Source organism: Physeter macrocephalus, chromosome 18 (genome assembly GCF_002837175.3).
Source record: "Physeter macrocephalus isolate SW-GA chromosome 18, ASM283717v5, whole genome shotgun sequence".
Lineage (NCBI taxonomy): Eukaryota > Metazoa > Chordata > Mammalia > Artiodactyla > Physeteridae > Physeter > Physeter macrocephalus.
This window is the reverse complement of record NC_041231.1, coordinates 51,587,635-51,604,781: the sequence shown is the minus strand read 5'-3', so window position 1 is coordinate 51,604,781 and position 17,147 is coordinate 51,587,635. Positions and strand designations below refer to the sequence as shown.

Below are 17,147 nucleotides of genomic sequence, written 5' to 3'. Positions count from 1 at the left end.
GGCATGTGGGATCCTCCCGGACCGGGGCACGAACCCGTGTCCCCTGCATCGGCAGGCGGACGCGCAACCACTGCGCCACCAGGGAAGCCAAGATAAAGAAATTTAATCAAAGGGGCCATAAGAGGCCAAAGACCCTCAGGCTGGGAGATCCGTGCAGTCGCATGAAGTGCTGGGCGGGAGAGCAGAGACGGGAGGGCAGGACAGGGAAGCGGGGGCTGGGAGGCCAGGCCTTTGGGGGCGTCTGGGGTGAGCATCAGACAGGGGGGAGTGAGTCCTCACCCAGTTGCGACCAAGCTTTGGGGACCCTGGGCTGGCTGGAGGAGGGAGGGCCTCGAACGGAGGGGATGGGGAGCCAGGGGATGCGGTAGCAGCCGGTGACGAGAGCAACGCATGACTGGTGTGTGTTTGCAGGTGGGAGACCTGCCTCCAGCGGTCATCCCGGTGCACATGGCGGTGGTGGGCTGCCCCATCAGCTCCCACAGGACCACCCACTACACCACTGACCAGGTCCAGAAGGAGCCTGTTGTCAGGTATCCCTGCCTCGCCCCCGCCCGCCTCCTGCTCTAACCCTTGAAACCCTCTGGCCTCCACCCCTGGCTGCCCACACCAACTCGTTGCTGTCCTGCCGGCCCAGGGCCACTTGGTGCCACCCAGCTCGAAAGCCCCAAGCCGGGGCTACCCCAGAGGAGAGAGGCCTCAGGGGGCACAGACGTGATCTGCACATCTCCGAGGGCTTTGCGGGGACAGAAGTAGCGAGTAGTCACTGTGGTCCGAGGTCAGGGCGGGACTCGGGACCCCTCACTCCAACTGCGTTGGGGCCTGTGCGGTTGGTCAGTGCAGTTGCAGAGTGGGTGGGGTTTACTGGTGAGCAGCCCTGGGTCACGGTTCACCGGGCACCGCATGGGGAGGGCCTCCAGCCCTGGGGCTCGGTGACTCTGGGCTGAAGACAGACCGCTGTGGGGGCCTCCTGCCTGCCTGAGCCCCGGCCCTCCTCTCTCAGGAGAGCTGGCCTGCGGGGTGTGCGCTGGCCGTGGCCCTGCCAACCCTCGTCTCCTGTCTCCAGGTTCGGCACCCGGGTCTCTGGAGGAGACACAGTCACCCGGATCCTTCGCCTGAGTAATTCCAGCCCCTGTGGTGAGATGCTCGCGAGAGAAATCGGGGCTCTTGCTGCAGGCTCTGCCGTGTGGTGGGCCAGGCTGGGAGGGAAGATTGGGGTGAGGGAAGCTGATGGCCCGCGACCTGGAGCCATGTGGGCTGGGGTACGGAGGGAGGCCCCCAAGGGCCAAGGTCAGGAGTGGCCAAGCCAGTCTTGGGTTGTCAGAGCCATTTCCACCCAAGAAGACAGGACTTGCCCTCACCTGTAGGACCTGGGGTCTCCCAGTGTCCATGGGCCACAGATGCCCTCCCCTGGTCGGGTTCACTTTGCATAGGGACAGGCACTTGTAGGGGACACCTTTTCTCTTCCCTTCAGCCAGCAGCCCCTGAGCTATTTGCCAGGTGCTGTGCAAGGAGCCGGGGATACAGAGGCAACAGGACAGCAGGGGCTGTGCCTGCTGGGCAGGACGGACGTGACCATGGGCTGCCAGCGTAGAGTGAACTGAGTGTGACTGTGGGGGCGGCCAGAGTGCTGGGGGTCTGTGTCGAGGGCCTTCAGGCTGAGGCCAGGAGGAGAGCGACCCAGCTGGGCCTGAGGGAGCGTATGGGCCACAGGAAGAGCCAGGGCCAGCTGAGAACCAGAGTCTCCCGGGGATTATTTCAAGTACCTTGAGGCTGGGCCACCCCAGACCAAGTGAACCAGTCTCTAGGGGCAGGGCCTGGGCACTGTAGTTTTTAAGCTCCTCGGGGACTCGAGGGAACATCCTGTTGGTGGAAGAGGATGGCCACTCTGTGACCTTGCTTATTTTTGTCCACTGGATCTGTGCATTTGGGGTGTATTGGACCACTCTAATCATATCTTTATCAAGTTCTTCTGGCGTTTGTAGTTTTGCTATATGTTTTTAGCTTCTGTATTGCTAGATGCACTTGACAACTAATGATGCCTCTTATCAGCCTGTAACCTTCCTCTTTGGCCCCTTCAGTGCTTAAATCCCACCTTGCCGAATAGCAGCATTGCTCCGCCTGGTTGTGTACTGGCATTTGCCTGGTACGTCTTTGCCCATCCCTCTGTTTTCACCCTTTATGACTTTGATGTGTGTTTCTTTGTAAACAGCCGAGAGCTGAGCTTTAGAAAACCTAATCTATGTATTTCTTCTTCTTTTATGATTTATTTCACTGTTATTTTTCTACTTTCTTCGTTTTGCTTTTTGTGACTTCTGTTTTCCCTTTGTTTAATTTGGGATTTCTCTTCTACTCTCCTGGTTACCGTTGCTTCCTTGGGGCTCATCATCACATGCACATTTCTCCTTACCTGAAAGGGAGATTGTCCTCTGAACGTGAGAGGATGGAGGCCATTGGTGGCCTTGGTGAGAGTGATCCCGTGCGTGAAAGAGGCAGAGACCAGGTAGTAACCCTAGGGACTACAAGTTCGGGGACCTTGCGTGGGCATGTTTTCACCAGGCGTTCATTCCCCGGGGGCGAGCCATGAATCCGAGGTGAGCTGGGAGTGGGGGGAGGCGCTCACGGGTTGTTCGTCCTCCATGCTTGCTGTGGAGAGGAGAGGTGGTACTGGAAAGGTCTGGCGGAGGGAAGCTTGTTTAAGTGCTGTGGGGAGGCAGCCAGGAGAGAGGGGAGATGGGGCACATCTGGCCCCTGAGAAGAGGGGTGTAAGGACGGGGTAGATGCGGACAGATGGGGGGCTCCGGGCAGGACTTTCTTCTGGGAGGTGAGGTGGGACCACCCACTGAGTGCCAGCGGAGACCAGGGAAGACAGTGTCGTGGTGCAGGTAGGCAGGGATGGCTGAGCAGGAAACAGTGATGGGCAGAGTGGGGGCACAGTTTAGGTTGGGGACATACTTATGGGGGTGGCACGTTGTTTAGAATGCGGGGGACTTGCTCACTGGGGCCTAGACGGTCGGTTCCGTTCCCCCAGGGTTAGGTTTTTGCCCCGTGGGTACAAGGATGGGGGCAAAGAGAGAGATGAGAACCCTGGCCAGACAGTCGCCAGTGGCAGCCCCCAGAGACTCGCCTGGCTGGGGAAGGAAGTGAAAGCTGGCGGGCACTAAAGGATGGAGGGGAGGAGGCAGGGGACACGGGGGGTGAAGGGCCCAGGGGTCAGCAAATAGGCCAGAAGGAAAGGAGGGTGTGGGGAGAGCACAGGGAGCCGGATTTCTGCATCTGGACATGAAACCTGGTCTTGTGATCCAGAGGGCAAGCGCTGATGGAGCCCATGGCATAAGCCTGTAGACTCTCCTAAAACAAGAACTGCCTGGAAGTGACATTGGGAAGCCAGGCCCCCTCCACCCTGAGTGTGGGAGACCCGGCAGCCTTCGGGGGCTGCAGGGGCGGGGGGTCCCAGGGAAGAGTCTGCTCCCTCCTTATCCCTCGCCTCTCTCCCCCACGTCTGCCCCAGACATCCGCCTGGACTGGGAGACCTACGCTCCAGAGGACAGGGAGGACCGGTTGCTGGAGCTGCTGGTGTCCTATGGACCACCCTTCCCGCTGCGGGACCAAGCTGGGAACGACCTCCTGTGCCCTGAGACCCCTGAGAGCAGCAGCTCCTTCTGGTCCCCAAGTCCCTCTGACGTGTCCAAGTTCGGCCGTGAAGCTGCCCAGTCTGTGAGCAGGGGTGGCGGGAGGGCTGCTGGGCTGTGGCCAGGGGGCCTCGAGCCTGCGTGAGCCTCAGCGACTCCTGGACCGCAGGCTGAGGGCGGCTCCAGTGCCAGCACCTCCCAGGAAATCATCTCGGTCACCCTGCAGGGGCGCGAGGGGGTGCCCTCTGACCAGCTGTTCTCCATCAGCCCCAAGCAGGTGGTGAGTTGGGGCGGGGCTGGGAGATCGGGCGGCGGGGGTGGGGGTGGGGGGGCGGTGTTATCCCCCTGGCCAGGAGGGACAGGCGGCACTGAGGCTGCTGTGTGCGTGTGCCAGGTGGTCCCCGCAGGGGGCAGCAGCACCATCCGCATCTCCTTCACACCCGTGGTCCTGGACCCCGACGTCCTGCACAAGGTGGAGTGTACTGGCTCCGCCCTGGGCTCCATGAGCTTGGATGACGAGGTGAGCGCTCCTGGCCTGGGGAGGGCCCCCACCACTGCCTCTCCCTGGGGCAGCTCGCCCGCTGCCTGCTCAGCTCGGGCGACCGCCCGTGATCGGGCTTGGGCTCGGCAGGTGGAGAGGGAGCTTCCGGGGAGGAGGCGCCGCCTGCAGGGCTCGGCTGTGGGACCCGTGAGGCTGCACCTGCACGGCTACGTGAGGCCCGCGCAGTGAGTCGGCTGGGCTGCCTGGCCTCCCTGCGCCCGCTGTGGGGGTCAGCCTTCCCCGGCACTGCTGGGGACCAGACAGGGTCCTGGGAGCAAGAGGATGGGGACGGGAGGGAGAAGCTGACGGGTGAGCCCAGGGAAAGGCCGACCAGGGTCAGCTGGGCCCCAGAAGCCCAGCCATGCCTGTCGCTGGCAGGCTGAGCGTGGAGCTGGACTCCGGCGGCAGCATGGTGTTCTGGCACCGGGCCAGTGACCTCATCCCCGAGCAGCGCTGTGCTGGGGTGAGTGTGCTGCACCCCCGGCCCTCCCGAGCTACCTGGTCCTCAGACATCTCCCGCGGCCCCCTGTGGGGCACAGGCCTGACAGTCCGGGTCCCCTCCCCCGGGGCCCGCCAGCCCCCACCCGAGTCAGGGGCTCCGGAGGGCAGAACTGAGTCCCCTCCCCGACCTCTGTGGCCGCCCAGGTGCTGAGTGAGCTGGTGACCACCCACCACCTGAAGCTGACCAACACCACGGAAATCCCACACTACTTCCGGCTCCTGGTCTCCAGGCCCTTCTCTGTTTCTCAAGATGGGGTGAGCCGCAGCCACAGGGCTCCCGGCCCCAGCTGGAAGCAGGAGAGCAAGGAGGGCACAGCAGCAGCCAGCAAGCAGCTGGTACTCTACCCACAGGAGAACATGCTGGTCAGTGGGAGCTTCTGTGGTCCCTGCCTACAGTGGACACATCACCTGGGCTGGGGCTCACCTTCCTCTCACGTTCGCGCACGCAGCACCCTCCAGGTCTGGACGTAGACAGACAGTGGTGTCCACACACGAACCACACGCTTGGCCCCGCTGTGCGCTTAGGGGCGGACCCCCATCACACGCACCACGTCCAGCAAACCCCTCCGCACAGGGGCCCTCCACACGCAGGAACGCCCAGACCTATCAGTGTGGACACTCGCGAGTCCCAGACACACCAGACCGCGCTCTTCGTCCCCTCCGCCGGTGTCTTGGTCCCGTGAGCACCTCCACGCGGCTCAGACCCCCCTTCTCGTGTGCCCTCACGCAGGGTTTCATCACCATCTTTCCATAAACATAGGGCGCACCAGAAACACAGTTCCCCAGGTCCCACTGCCAGAGATGAGAAGATCTGGGCTGAGGCCCAGGAACCCGTTTTCCTAACAGGTGCCTTGGATGAATCTGTGGACCTGGGTTTGGGAGCCACGTGTCCAAGCCCCATCCTGTTGGGCCCAAGTTACACCCTGGCCCCCAGATACCCACTCATGCTCCCCCAGCCCCCTCCCCACAGCCTCCAGGGTGACCCCTGAGGAAGGCAAAGCTGACTGCACGTCCCCTGCTTAAAACCCGGTAGGGGCTCCTCACTGCCCTCAGGACAAAGACACAGGCCTGACTTGGGCCTACGGGCCTGCCCGCAGCCCTGGTCACGCGAGTGGAGCCGCCCACTCCTCTGGCCTCTCAGCTCCCCCGGGCCGCTCAGCCCTGTCCCCCGTACCAACAGGTGCCGGGCAGGGAGCAGGGCACAGTGTGAGGAGTGAACGCACGAGGCAGGGTCCGCGGGAGGGAAGGACGGAGCTCTGGGCAGGGAGGCTGCCGCCCACCTCGAGCAGTCTGAGGTGACGGCTTGTCCACATCTGCTCAGGTGAACGTGTCCTTTTCCCTCTCCCTGGAGCTGCTCTCCTATCAGAAGCTCCCGGCTGACCAGATGTTGCCTGGAGTGGACATTCAGCAGAGCGCGAGTGGAGAGAAACAGATGGTCTTCACTCAGAATCTGCTTCTGGAGTACAGCAACCAGACCACTCAGGTGAGTCCCAGGCCTGCCTCACGTGTTCAGGTGGGGTCAGAGGACGACAAACCCCAGTAGTCTTCTCTGGAAGAGGCCTGGCACGTGGAGAGATGAGGGTCATCCATCCTTACCTGTCTTAGGAGCTCAGAGCAAGGTGGGGTGCTGTAGGGTACAAAATCAGGGAAGGCTTCCTGGAGGAGGAGGTGGCTGGCATGCGAAGCCTGCACGCTGTTTAACGGAGAGAGAAGGGAAACCAGGCCAAGGGAGTGGCCTGATGGGTGGGGACAGTGAGCAGCCGAGGGATGCCTCTTGGGCTCGTGTGGGACTGCGAGCACCAGGTGAGAATACCACGAGCCTCGTTCTTGTTCTGTGGCCTGGGACGGCTCCACACCACAACCCTGTGAGCTTCTGAGTTGGAGGGGCCAAGGGAAAAGGTGAGATGGCCCAGAGCCCAAGAGGAGCAGGGGGCTAGATGAGAGGGGAGAGGAAGGCAGTAGGGCGGCCCGACCAGGAGGCAGAAACCACAGACTGGTTCCAGGGCAGGGGAGTCAGAGGGGAGCAGATGGCGCCTTCCTGGCCCTTTTCCTGCCCAGAATCCCACCAGCATCCCCCGGCTTTAGATGACAGCGCTGGCCCCCTTCCACCAGCTGTGGTGCTGCCTGTACGTCCCTCAGAAGCTGCAGTACTTGTGTCCCTGGCTCAGAGCCCAGTGGGAGTGGGTAAGGTCACCTAGTCCCCACCAAGTTAAAGGCTCTGTCCCCCACCAAGGTGGTGCCCCTGCGGGCCGTCGTGGCCATGCCCGAGCTGCAGCTCTCCACCAGCTGGGTGGACTTCGGGACCTGCTTCGTGAACCAGAGCCGCGTCCGGGAGGTCTACCTGCTGAACCTGAGCGGCTCCCGGAGCTACTGGGCCGTGTTGACAGGTGTGCCATGCCCTCCTCCCTGCTCCCCCGTGCGGCTGGGCCGAGACCCCCCAGGAAGGGGCTATGTGCCCTGTCCCTGCAGGCTGGCTCCCCAGGGCTGGGCCCACCTGAGAATTCCTGCAGAGGTGGGCAGGAGCAGAGGCGCACCCCCCGAGATGCGGGCAGGGGGCCGAGCGTGGCGCTGGCTGCACTCCTGCGTGTCCCCTTCCCCTCATGCAGGCCAGCAGGAGCCAGACAAAGACCCTGTTGCCTTCAGGGTCTCCCCAAGCAGCGGGCTGCTGGAGGCACGACCGGTCAACGCACCCCCCACCTCCGTCCCCCTCCAGGTTTCCTTCACTGCCAGGTACGGCCCTCCCAGCCTCGCTGGTGCTGCCTCTGGAGCCCTGGCCCAGGGCCCCCTCCTCATCTCAGCCCCTGCTCCCCACAGGAGCTGTGAGCTGTACGAGTCCACGCTGGTGGTGGAAGGCGTGCTCGGTGAGAAATCCTGCACCCTGCGGCTCCGGGGCCGAGGCTCGTACGACGAGAGATATGAGTCACCCTACTAGCTCTGAGCCTCTACCCTCAACCCCCAATACTGGAAATAAACACGGCCCAGAGCTATGGAGCAGGTTTACTGGGCAAGGGCACCTACTGGAGGACCTCTGAACAGCTCCTGGGATGGAGGGGACCCCCACCCCCGCCAACCACCACCCACCACCACTTCCAGGCCCTGTGTCCTCAGAGCTAATACAAAGGGTCGCCACCTGTGGAGACCAGGGCAGTTAAAAGAGTCACTATTCAGATTCAGCAGAGGCAGGACCAGCATAGCAAGAACTGGCTCTTTCTTGGGGAAAAAAACCACAGCTACTAAGGGAAGGTAATGCATTTACGATGTTTACTGCACTCTGCATCCACAGGCCCCTTCCCCCAGGAATCACACGGTGGCCTTGCAGGCTGGGTGACCCAGGCCAACTTTGCCTGTCTCAGCTAGAGGGACCCAACAGATGGCAGCCCGATACCTCACCCACTCCTGTACTGTCTCATCAGTGTTCACATTTGCCAGCTTAGCTGAAGTGCCTTGATTTGCCACTACCACCGGTGCTGGAACTCCGCAGGTGTCACGTCTGTAGCACTGCTGCCAGAGCACCGGGCTGGGCCTCCTTCAGTTTCCAGGGTACTCGAAGACGGCGGCAGCTCCCATGCCGGTCCCGATACACATGGACACCACCCCATACGCCCTGTGGAAGCAAAATGCGCTGGTTGGGTGAAGGCATAAGGGGCAGAAACCCAACCACCAAGCTCTCCCCGGACCAGGCTGAGCTGGGTGGACCAAGGCCTTCACAGGCACAGGATGCCACACCTCAGGGCACGTGGTGCCCGGCCTGCCCGCCGAGGAGCGCACACACGGTGGCCGACGCCTGCCGCAGGCCAGGGCCTGTCTCCTCGGCTCGGAGTGTGTGGGGGGCGGGTGGGCGGAGGCGCGTACACCTCCCCCATTGGGCGCGCCAGCTGGGCCCCCCGCCCCAACCGACCCCCGTGGGGGCCGGCCTTACCGCCTCCCACGGCGCTTCAGCTCGTTGAGCAGCGTGATGACCTGTCGTGCCCCCGTGCAGCCCAGCGGGTGGCCCAAGGCCACCGCACCCCCAAGAGGGTTCACCTTCTCAGGGGGCAGTTGCAGCTTCTCCACACAGTAGACGGCCTGGAGGGAGGATGAGCGTCAGCTGTAGCTCCCTCCCCAGTCCCCCGCACCACCTGCCTCCAACTGGGCGGCCCAGGCAACAATGCAAAACAGGGGCTCGCCTGACTTGCGAAGGCCTCATTGATCTCAAAGATGTCCACGTCCTCCACCGTCAACCCTGCAGGCAAGCGGAAAAGACCTGAGCTGACCCAGTGGCCCCTTAGCAGGCTTCTCAGACTCCCTGGGGCCCTGCGCCATCCATGGTCTGGAGGCTGGGCTGCCCGGCATGTCTGCCTCTGTTCCAGATGGGTGAGCGAGTCCCAGCTGTGGGGTCAGGAAGGGGTCGGGGTGCTGGCCTGCCCCACCTTCACTCTGTGGCACCCGCAGGCCCACCCCAGGCACCCGCCTCTGGCAACAGCACGAGGCAGGAGCTGGATCCAAACCTAGGGTGTGAAGGAGCCATCTTACCTGCTTTTTGCAAAGCTACAGGGATGGCGTAGGCAGGTCCAACGCCCATGATGTCAGGCGGGACCCCAACCACTGCGTAGGACCTCAGGACCCCAAGGATGGGAAGGCCCAACTCTTCTGCCTTGGACCTCCTGGCCAGCAGGATGGCAGCTGCCCCGTCACTCACCTGGCTAGAGTTTCCTAGAGGCAAACCACAGGGTTAAGGAGCCCTCGGGGCAGCTCCGAGGAGGTCCAGACCTTCCACGCCCACCCTGCCTGGTGGCTCCAGGCTCCCAGAGGAGAACACCCGGCATGGAAGCAGCCCCCTCCTCACCCCACCCCCAGCCCAGTCTCACCAGCTGTGGTAGAGCCCCCCTTCTTAAAGGCAGGCTTCAGTTTGGCCAGGCCCTCCAGGGTGGTGTCGGGGCGGATGCCCTCATCGTGGGCCACGGTGACACTTCTCTCAGTGCCCTTGTCATCACGGACCGTGGTGGTCACAGGCACAATCTCGGCTTGGAAATAGCCCTTGCTCTGGGCTCTGGCTGCCCTGCCAGCACCGTGGACAGCCAGGCTCAGGTTTCCATGGGGTTACCTTCCTTCCTGGGGTCCCTCCCTGAGGCCTCCTGTCCTGCCCTGCCCTGCCCTCTTGGACAGACATGCAAGCTCAGGCTGCTAAATACGGGGTCACACTCACCTCGGGGGGAGTGCAGGGAGTCCCCTACTACCCCACCTGCCCTGGGAGTGGGAAGCCCAGGGCTTTACAGGGACTTCTTGGCCATCAGCCTTAGATCTTCAGATCCTGGCTGATCCCAACCTCAAAGGGGAGGGGGAAGTTTGCAAGTGGCAGCTCCCCTTTAAGACCTTCACCCAAGAGGGACTAAGCCAAACTGAGGCTGGAGCCCCAGGAATATTTGTGCTGGGTTCTGCCAGCTTTTCTGTTCCCTCTCGTCGCTCAATTCCATCCGTTCCCCACGTTTCCACGTGATTAAAATGACATATACTACCCTGAATATATCTATGCATAATTTGCATGAGTGACACTTACGATTAACACAAACTTGTTAGTGAAATAAAATTTTTTAAATGTCAAAATAAAATAAAATGCCATATACCAAACAACTGGATGAATCTTTGTATTTAAACAGTGTAAAAGCACAGGGCATTTTAGGGTGATCCTTGCAATCATATGCAAAATGTAAGGGCCCATGGGCATTCCCATGGGGAGGAAGCCACAGCTTTCACCAAATTCTCAAATGGTTACTTGCACCCGAGTGGCTAAGGACCACTGCCTCAGTGTCCCCAGCCCCTGCCTCAGGATGCTACCCAGACTCAGGGATGCCAGGGTCCCCAGCAGCACTGGCTCCACCCTCCAGGCTATCCAGAAAAGCCTGTGGTTACCATGTCTAATCACCAAACCACAGCCAACTAGAGAAGAGCCCTGGCCCTCCTTACACTCTCAATGAATGGATGGGGAAACCGAGGCCAAGCTAGGGAAAGACACTCAGGGTAAAAAGACCGTAATGGGACACAGTGCTAACTGCACAGTGGCCCCCGGCCCTTGCCCACCTCCCGCTTCTGGGAGGTAGAGGCTTGGAAACCAGTGGTAGCCTAAGGGCAGCTTCACCTGAGATCACTTAGGACAGCCTCCAAACCTCACTCTCCAGCCCTTTAAACATCTCACCCCGAATAGCACTCACTTTTGCTGGGAAGCCAGTGCAAAGGTATCCTGCTTCTCCCGCGAAATGCCAAACCGCTCGGCTACGTTCTCTGAGGTTATCCTAGAACACAGACAACGGACAGTGAGCGCGGAGCCAGGCAGCCTGGGGACGGGCCCCAGGGCTGCAGGCAGGAGACAACTGGAGGGCCCGTCTGTGCCACGGTGACAGTAGTGACGACTCAGGGTGAAGCACAGGTAGGGAGTCAGCACGCTGGCCAGACTCTAAGAAGCCTGTTCACCAGAGACCAGCACACAGGAGGGCGTGGGTGGGGCACTAACTGGCTTGGCCAGCTTCTCTTGTGCCTCAAGGAAAAGTGCTTTACTGCGGGAGACGAGTCCCCCTCTGGGAAGGCCACACCCAGATTTCTGCTCCCCGTAGCTGGAGCCTCCCCTCATCCTGGGAGCCCAGAGCCACAGAGGGGCCTTCGGCCGGGGCTTCTGGCTTTACAGGCTTCCCTCGGAGATGGTCCCTGGATGTGGAGGCAGCCGCACATCCCCTCACACGTCCAGCGGAGCCACAACTCCCTGCCCACAGACCCCGGGGGTGGCTCTGGATGCAGAGCTTAGCTGCTCTGCGAATGCAGCACCTTTGATGCTGCACTGACAGGTCCCAAGGGCCCTCGCCAGCATGGCCGGTGAGCAAAAGCCTCCCGCCTCCTCAACTTTCTAGGCCTCCAAGGCTTTAGGGTGCAGCTGCCATCATGCCTTGTGTGACTGAGCCCCTCAGGGTGGGAGTGACAGGCTGGGCCATGCTTGGAAACCCAGAGGAACAGAGCGGACTGGGGGCCTCAGGACACGGAAGTCAGGGCCAGCACTAAGTCCCACCATGCCCAGAGTCCCTGCAGAGCAGACCAGGGCCAAAGGCGGGAGGCCACAAGATAATCCAAGTTCCTGCACCCCTGCTCCAGGCCAGGCAGGTTGCTGAGCGGGGACAGGCACACGGAGCCAGGGTGGGTGCTCACCCCATAGGAATCAGGCAACCTCTGGCCTTCTCCTTCTCCACCAAGCGAGAGGTAACATTTCCAGGGTTCCCTCTGTCGGCCAGGGACATGGACTCCACCCTGAAGAGGAGGTGATCATCAGCGGGACTCCCCACGGAGAGCCCTGCGGCTGGCAAGTGCTGGGAAACGGCCAGGGAGCTCAAGGCAGGGCACTGGCCGGCAGCACAGAGCTGGGGGTGCAGGGCTGCTGAGCCCCAGCCGCACCCTTGCCCCCACCGCTGCACAATCCACATGCCTGGGCAGGGCCTCGCTTCCCAGCACAACTCGTCCTGCAGCCGGTCCCAAGGAAAGCAGCCTAGTGTTGGCCACCGTGGGAGAAACACATCTAACAAGCCCGGGCCCTGCCCTCAGGGGCCGCAAATTCAGCGGAGAGAAGAGACAAATGCACATCAAAGAGCAAGCCGACCTGCAAACACCAGGAGGTGCTAGGAGCCCAGGGAAACACACGCGATCTCAGTTTAGTGTGGTCAAAAGGGCTTCCATGCTCTAGTAGGTCTGTGAGCGAGTGGCATGGACATATATACACTACCAAATGTAGGGTGGATAGCTAGTGGGAAGCAGCCGCATAGCACAGGGAGATCAGCTCGGTGCTCTGTGACCACCTAAAGGGGTGGGATAGGGAGGGTGGGAGGGAGGGAGACGCAAGAGGGAAGAGATATGGGAACATATGTATATGTATAAGTGATTCACTTTGTTGTAAAGCAGAAACTAACACACCATTGTAAAGCAATTATACTCCAATAAAGATGTTAAAAAAAAAAAAAGGGCTTCCAGGAGGTGGCAGAATATAAGGCCTCAAAGGATGATAACACACAACCTCGACTGCATGCTTTTCATGTGCCCAGCGCTACTGTAAAAATCTTTTCTGGGAATTCCCTGGCCGTCCAGAGGTTAAGGCCGTGCTTCCACCGCAGCGGGCACAAGTTCGATCCCTGGTCGGGGAACTAAGATCCCGCGTGCCCTGCAATGTGGCCACCCGCTCCCCCACCACCAAAAAAAGTCTTTTCAGGTATAAGAGCGCTTTGAACAGTGTCAGGCTCAGAGAAGCTGAGTTAACTTGTCCATGGTCACTCAGCCAGGATCCAAATTTAGGTAGTCTGGCTTCAGAGCCCACTGCCACCTAGGATATCCTGGGCTACTCATCATGATCACAGTCTACGGGGAACAGTCAGCCTGTGACATGAGGGAATGTCCTGGCCCCAAATCCTTAATACCCTAGTAACACGGTCTTTAACTTGCTCGGGGATTCAGATACCCTCTAAGAAACTCATGAAGGCTCCAACCTTCTCCTCAGGTCACCCACACCCCCGTCCCTCCTCCAGTAAGATAGAAACCAGAGGGCAGCCCGGGCAGTGGCCTTTGCCCGGCCAAAGTCCCTGCAGTGTGGTCTTTGGGTTTATCTACAACTGCAGGCACAGGGCAGTACAGCAAGTGCCAACTGGCACAGCTCTGAGACGGCCCAGCAGGGCTCCAATCGGGAAATGCTATGGAGAGGAACTGAGAGACAGAGGAAGCACGTCAGGGTCCTGGGGCTGCTGGCCTCCCCGAGACTGCCAACACCCGACGCCCACCCCAGCCTTCCCCTCCCTGGGCTCCGCATGCTGCAGCCAAAGACAGAGTCACAGCTGACAGGGACGAAACCACCACAGATCTGACCGTGTCCCTCAGAACCCAGGAGGCAGCTGGAAGTTTCCACCCTGGTCAGGGTGGGGGACGGCCAGCCTGTGAAATGAACAACCTAGTTCTATAGCAGGCAGCTGTCCCTGGCTCTAGGGAAGCAGAACTGCTCTTTCTCTCTCAGCAGCCATCATGAATCAACAAGGGCCACAGACAGAAACCCAGTGCCGTATTTCCTCACAATGCTTGCCCGCATTTCCAGCCCGACAGATTTCCAAGAAAGAAAGCTCTTGAAAGCCAATTTCCTCTGGTGCTGAGAGATGTGAGCGGTTCCTGAGCAGCCAGAGCTGGGGACCACTTCTAAGCGCCTGCAAGGGCCAGGGGAGAATTCTAAAATCACGGCCTCTGAGAACTCAGGAGATGAACATTAGTTTCACTGTTACAAGTCGGTTAATAAGCTCCAGCAGGAAAAAATTCTTACCCACAAGCCATGCCAATGTCATAAGACCCATTTCTGATGCCACCTGCAACAAAAGCATTTCATAAACATCCTTCCCCAGAGTCCATCTGTCCTGGGAACAGGGGAGCCTCTTCCCCGCCTGGTCTCTAAGTGGGACTCAGCCCCGGCCTCAGAGATGGAAGACCCAGGAGTGTCCAGAAGAGGCTGGGGGTGCAGTGAGGGGCTCTCCTCCAGGCTTTCTGTGGTTACGGTCCTGTCAGAAATCCTTACTGCTTGCCCAGCAGACAGTGACTCTGACGACCCAAACCCGAGGAGCCAGGACCAAGGCCAGGCCGCGGCACTGGGGGCCCACCCAGTCAGAACTTACCAGCTATGCTGGCCACCGCCTGGAGCCCTGACGAACACTGTCTGTTGACAGCTGACAAAGGCACGGTCTCTGGGATGTCACTGAAACAGAAAGTGAGACCAGAGAGTCAGCTCCTTCTCCCCTGCCAGGCTCTCAGGGAAAGCAGGCCTATGCTCCTGGCCAACATGACTGCCCCTTCAGGGGACAGAAAGCCCAGGGGAACAAACCCAGCAGCCCTGCCCCTACTCCAGGCCTGACCTACACTGGGCAAACCCCATCTCTGCAGGTGCTTGCTCCCCAGCGCCCCACAATCACATGCCCTTCCACCCTCTGATTCTCCTCATCCAAGGCCAAGCACAGCCCAAAGGCAAGAGAAGGCTGGTTGGGCCACTGGGGTTCTTCTCTTCCTTTGAAGATTCAAAAATTAAAACTGTATATCCCTGTTTCCCATGAAGAATAGAGAAGAGGGTCTGTGGCCGAGACAGAGAACCAGTGCAAAATAAATGTCTGAAGTATGACAGATGGCCAACAGGCACATTAAAAGATGTTCAACGTCGCTAATTCTTAGAGAAATGCAAGTCAAAACTACAATGAGGTATCACCTCACACCAGTCAGAATGGCCGTGAACAAACGCTGGAGAGGGTGTGGAGAAAAGGGAACCCTCCTACACTGTTGGGGGAATATAAATTGGTACAGCCACTATGGAGAACAGTATGGAGGTTCCTTAAAAAGCTAAAAATAGAACTACCATATGACCCAGCAATCCCACTCCTGGGCATATATCCAGAGAAAACCATAACCCCAACGATCGCTGCAGCACTATTTACAATAGCCAAGACATGGAAGCAACCTAAATGTCCATCAACAGAGGAATGGATGAAGAAGATGTGGTACATATATACAACGGAATATTACTCAGCCATAAAAAGAACGAAATAATGCCATTTGCAGAAACATGGATGGACCTACAGACTGTCATACTGAGTGAAGTAAGTCAGACAGGGAAACACAAATATCATATGATATCACTTACATGTGGAATCTAAAATATGACACAAATGAACTTATCTACGAAACAGAAATGGACTCACAGACAGAGAATAGACTTGTTTTTGCCAAGGGGGTTGGGTAGGGGAGGGATGGATTGGGAGTTTGGGATTAGCAGATGCAAACTATTATATATAGAATGGATAAACAACAAGGTCCTACTGTATAGCTCAGGGAACTATATTCAATATCCTGTGATAATCCATAATGGAAAAAAAATACAAAAAAAGAATGTATATATATGTATAATCCAATCACTTTGCTGTACAGTAGAAATTAACACAACATTGTAAATCAACTATACCTCAATTAAAAAAAAAAAAGAAATGTCTCAAGTATGAAGCTAGAAACCATCCCCACTCCTCAGCCTTACTAGTAACCATATGGCCTTTATGTTCCCATTGTCTCTGGAAAGGCTGTTCCCAGCTGGACAAAAATCCCTGATGGGTACTAGGTGTTCTAACATCCCTTCTGATGCGTTCCCCCAGGCTCTCACACTAGTTCCAGCCCTGGAAGCTGGTGAGGCTGCCTCGGCCAGTGTAACCTGTGCTGGCCAAGGGTACAAAGCCCTGGGGAAATCCCCAGACCCATGGACTCAGAACGTTAGGGGTGAAAGCACTCTGTTGATTCTGCTGATTCTGGCGTGCAGCCAGGGTTGGGAACCTCTGGGCTAGTGCCCAGGCCAGGCTCTGCTGAGACCATCTTGGGTGGATAGTCTCCTAGGTCCCTGTAGCCTGTTTTGTTTTATTTTTTTTTGCGCTACTTGGGCCTCTCACTGTTGTGGCCTCTCCCGTTGCAGAGCACAGGTTCCAAAAGCGCAGGCTCAGCGGCCATGGCTCACGGGCCCAGCCGCTCCGCGGCATGTGGGATCTTCCCGGACCCGGGCACGAACCCGTGTCCCCTGCATCGGCAGGCGGACTCTCAACCACTGTGCCACCAGGGAAGCCCCCCTGTGGCCTATTTAACCCTTCCCAGGTCCCCTAACTCCCTACTACCTAGTTACCACCCCTTCACCCAATCCACCAAGTGTTCATTAAACACCTACTCGGTATGAGGCACCACTGGAGGGATGCTGACATGCTTATAATACAGAGCCCTAGAGGATGCCCGACCACACACAGAAAGTGAATTAACTAGCAGAGACTACAATAACAGAGCAAGATGGCAAAGCACATCACAAGGAAGCACGTGGCTAGCGACTAGAAAAGAACGGGCCCTCGTTTTAAGCTTGGGAGCTCAGAGAAGTCTGGTCAAAATGGTGAAGCTGTGTTTGAACAGAGTTTAACTAGGGCAGAGAGGGGAGGTAGGGACAATACTGCAAGGGGACAGAAAGACCAGCTTAGGGAAGGCAGTGGGCAGACAGGCTGGTTGAAAGAGGAAGCAGCAGGTAGATTAGGCTGGAAGTCAAATCTGGAGCCAAATTGCTGGAATCTTTGAAATCCAGGCTAAGCAGTCTGAACCTCTCCTAGTCTCCACAGGTTTTGTCAGTTTTCCTGTTCCTTCACTAGTTCATGTTCCTGTGATTTCTTCTCCACGAAGCTGGGAGTACACAGCTCAGTGGCTCTTAAATCGACACGTGAAAATAATTTAAGCCTCCTCCCTGTCTTAGGACAACAAGTGGTAAAGGGCAATTCACCAGGGCCCCTTCTGGGCTACCCTTCGCTCCAAGATTCTGCCCTGTCCCCAAGCCTCTGCTGATGGGCTAGCGTTTAAAAAGCTCAAAATCACTCTTCAGTGTGCCAACCTGGTTATTTACTTGACAAAAGGACAGAGTTCACAAGCAACAAGCTGATTTT

The 17,147-nt window shown here is 58.5% G+C and overlaps 2 protein-coding genes across 21 annotated transcripts in view; one reads left to right on the top strand and one right to left on the bottom strand.

Moving 5' to 3' along the window:
• Nucleotides 1–8,078, top strand: part of DLEC1 (DLEC1 cilia and flagella associated protein) — a 101,179-nt gene extending 93,101 nt beyond the window's left edge. For 4 of the 20 annotated variants that reach the window (XM_055080146.1, XM_055080144.1, XM_055080138.1 and 1 more), the window contains 11 exons: nt 412–530; nt 1,064–1,134; nt 3,509–3,714; nt 3,799–3,909; nt 4,024–4,149; nt 4,261–4,355; nt 4,549–4,633; nt 4,816–5,034; nt 5,993–6,154; nt 6,905–7,058; nt 7,315–7,820. In XM_055080146.1, coding sequence (XP_054936121.1) covers nt 412–530; nt 1,064–1,134; nt 3,509–3,714; nt 3,799–3,909; nt 4,024–4,149; nt 4,261–4,355; nt 4,549–4,633; nt 4,816–5,034; nt 5,993–6,154; nt 6,905–7,058; nt 7,315–7,703 — 1,737 coding nt within the window. In that variant the 3' untranslated portion in view covers nt 7,704–7,820. Of the gene's footprint in view, nt 1–411; nt 531–1,063; nt 1,135–2,414; nt 2,501–3,508; nt 3,715–3,798; nt 3,910–4,023; nt 4,356–4,548; nt 4,634–4,815; nt 5,035–5,431; nt 6,155–6,904; nt 7,059–7,277; nt 7,821–7,954 lie in introns of those variants that run through there. The other 16 variants (XM_055080145.1, XM_028478876.2, XM_028478875.2 and 13 more) reach the window with 14 other exon arrangements.
• LOC102974484 (3-ketoacyl-CoA thiolase, peroxisomal) lies at nt 7,919–14,415 on the bottom strand (the record flags this gene model as incomplete). Its single annotated transcript, XM_028479508.1, has 9 exons — nt 7,919–8,275; nt 8,591–8,736; nt 8,838–8,893; nt 9,184–9,363; nt 9,519–9,709; nt 10,860–10,940; nt 11,842–11,940; nt 13,979–14,021; nt 14,325–14,415. Coding segments are annotated over 9 exons (963 nt in total), but the record flags the coding sequence as incomplete, so codon positions are not given.
• Between the last annotated feature and the right edge of the window lie 2,732 nt (nt 14,416–17,147).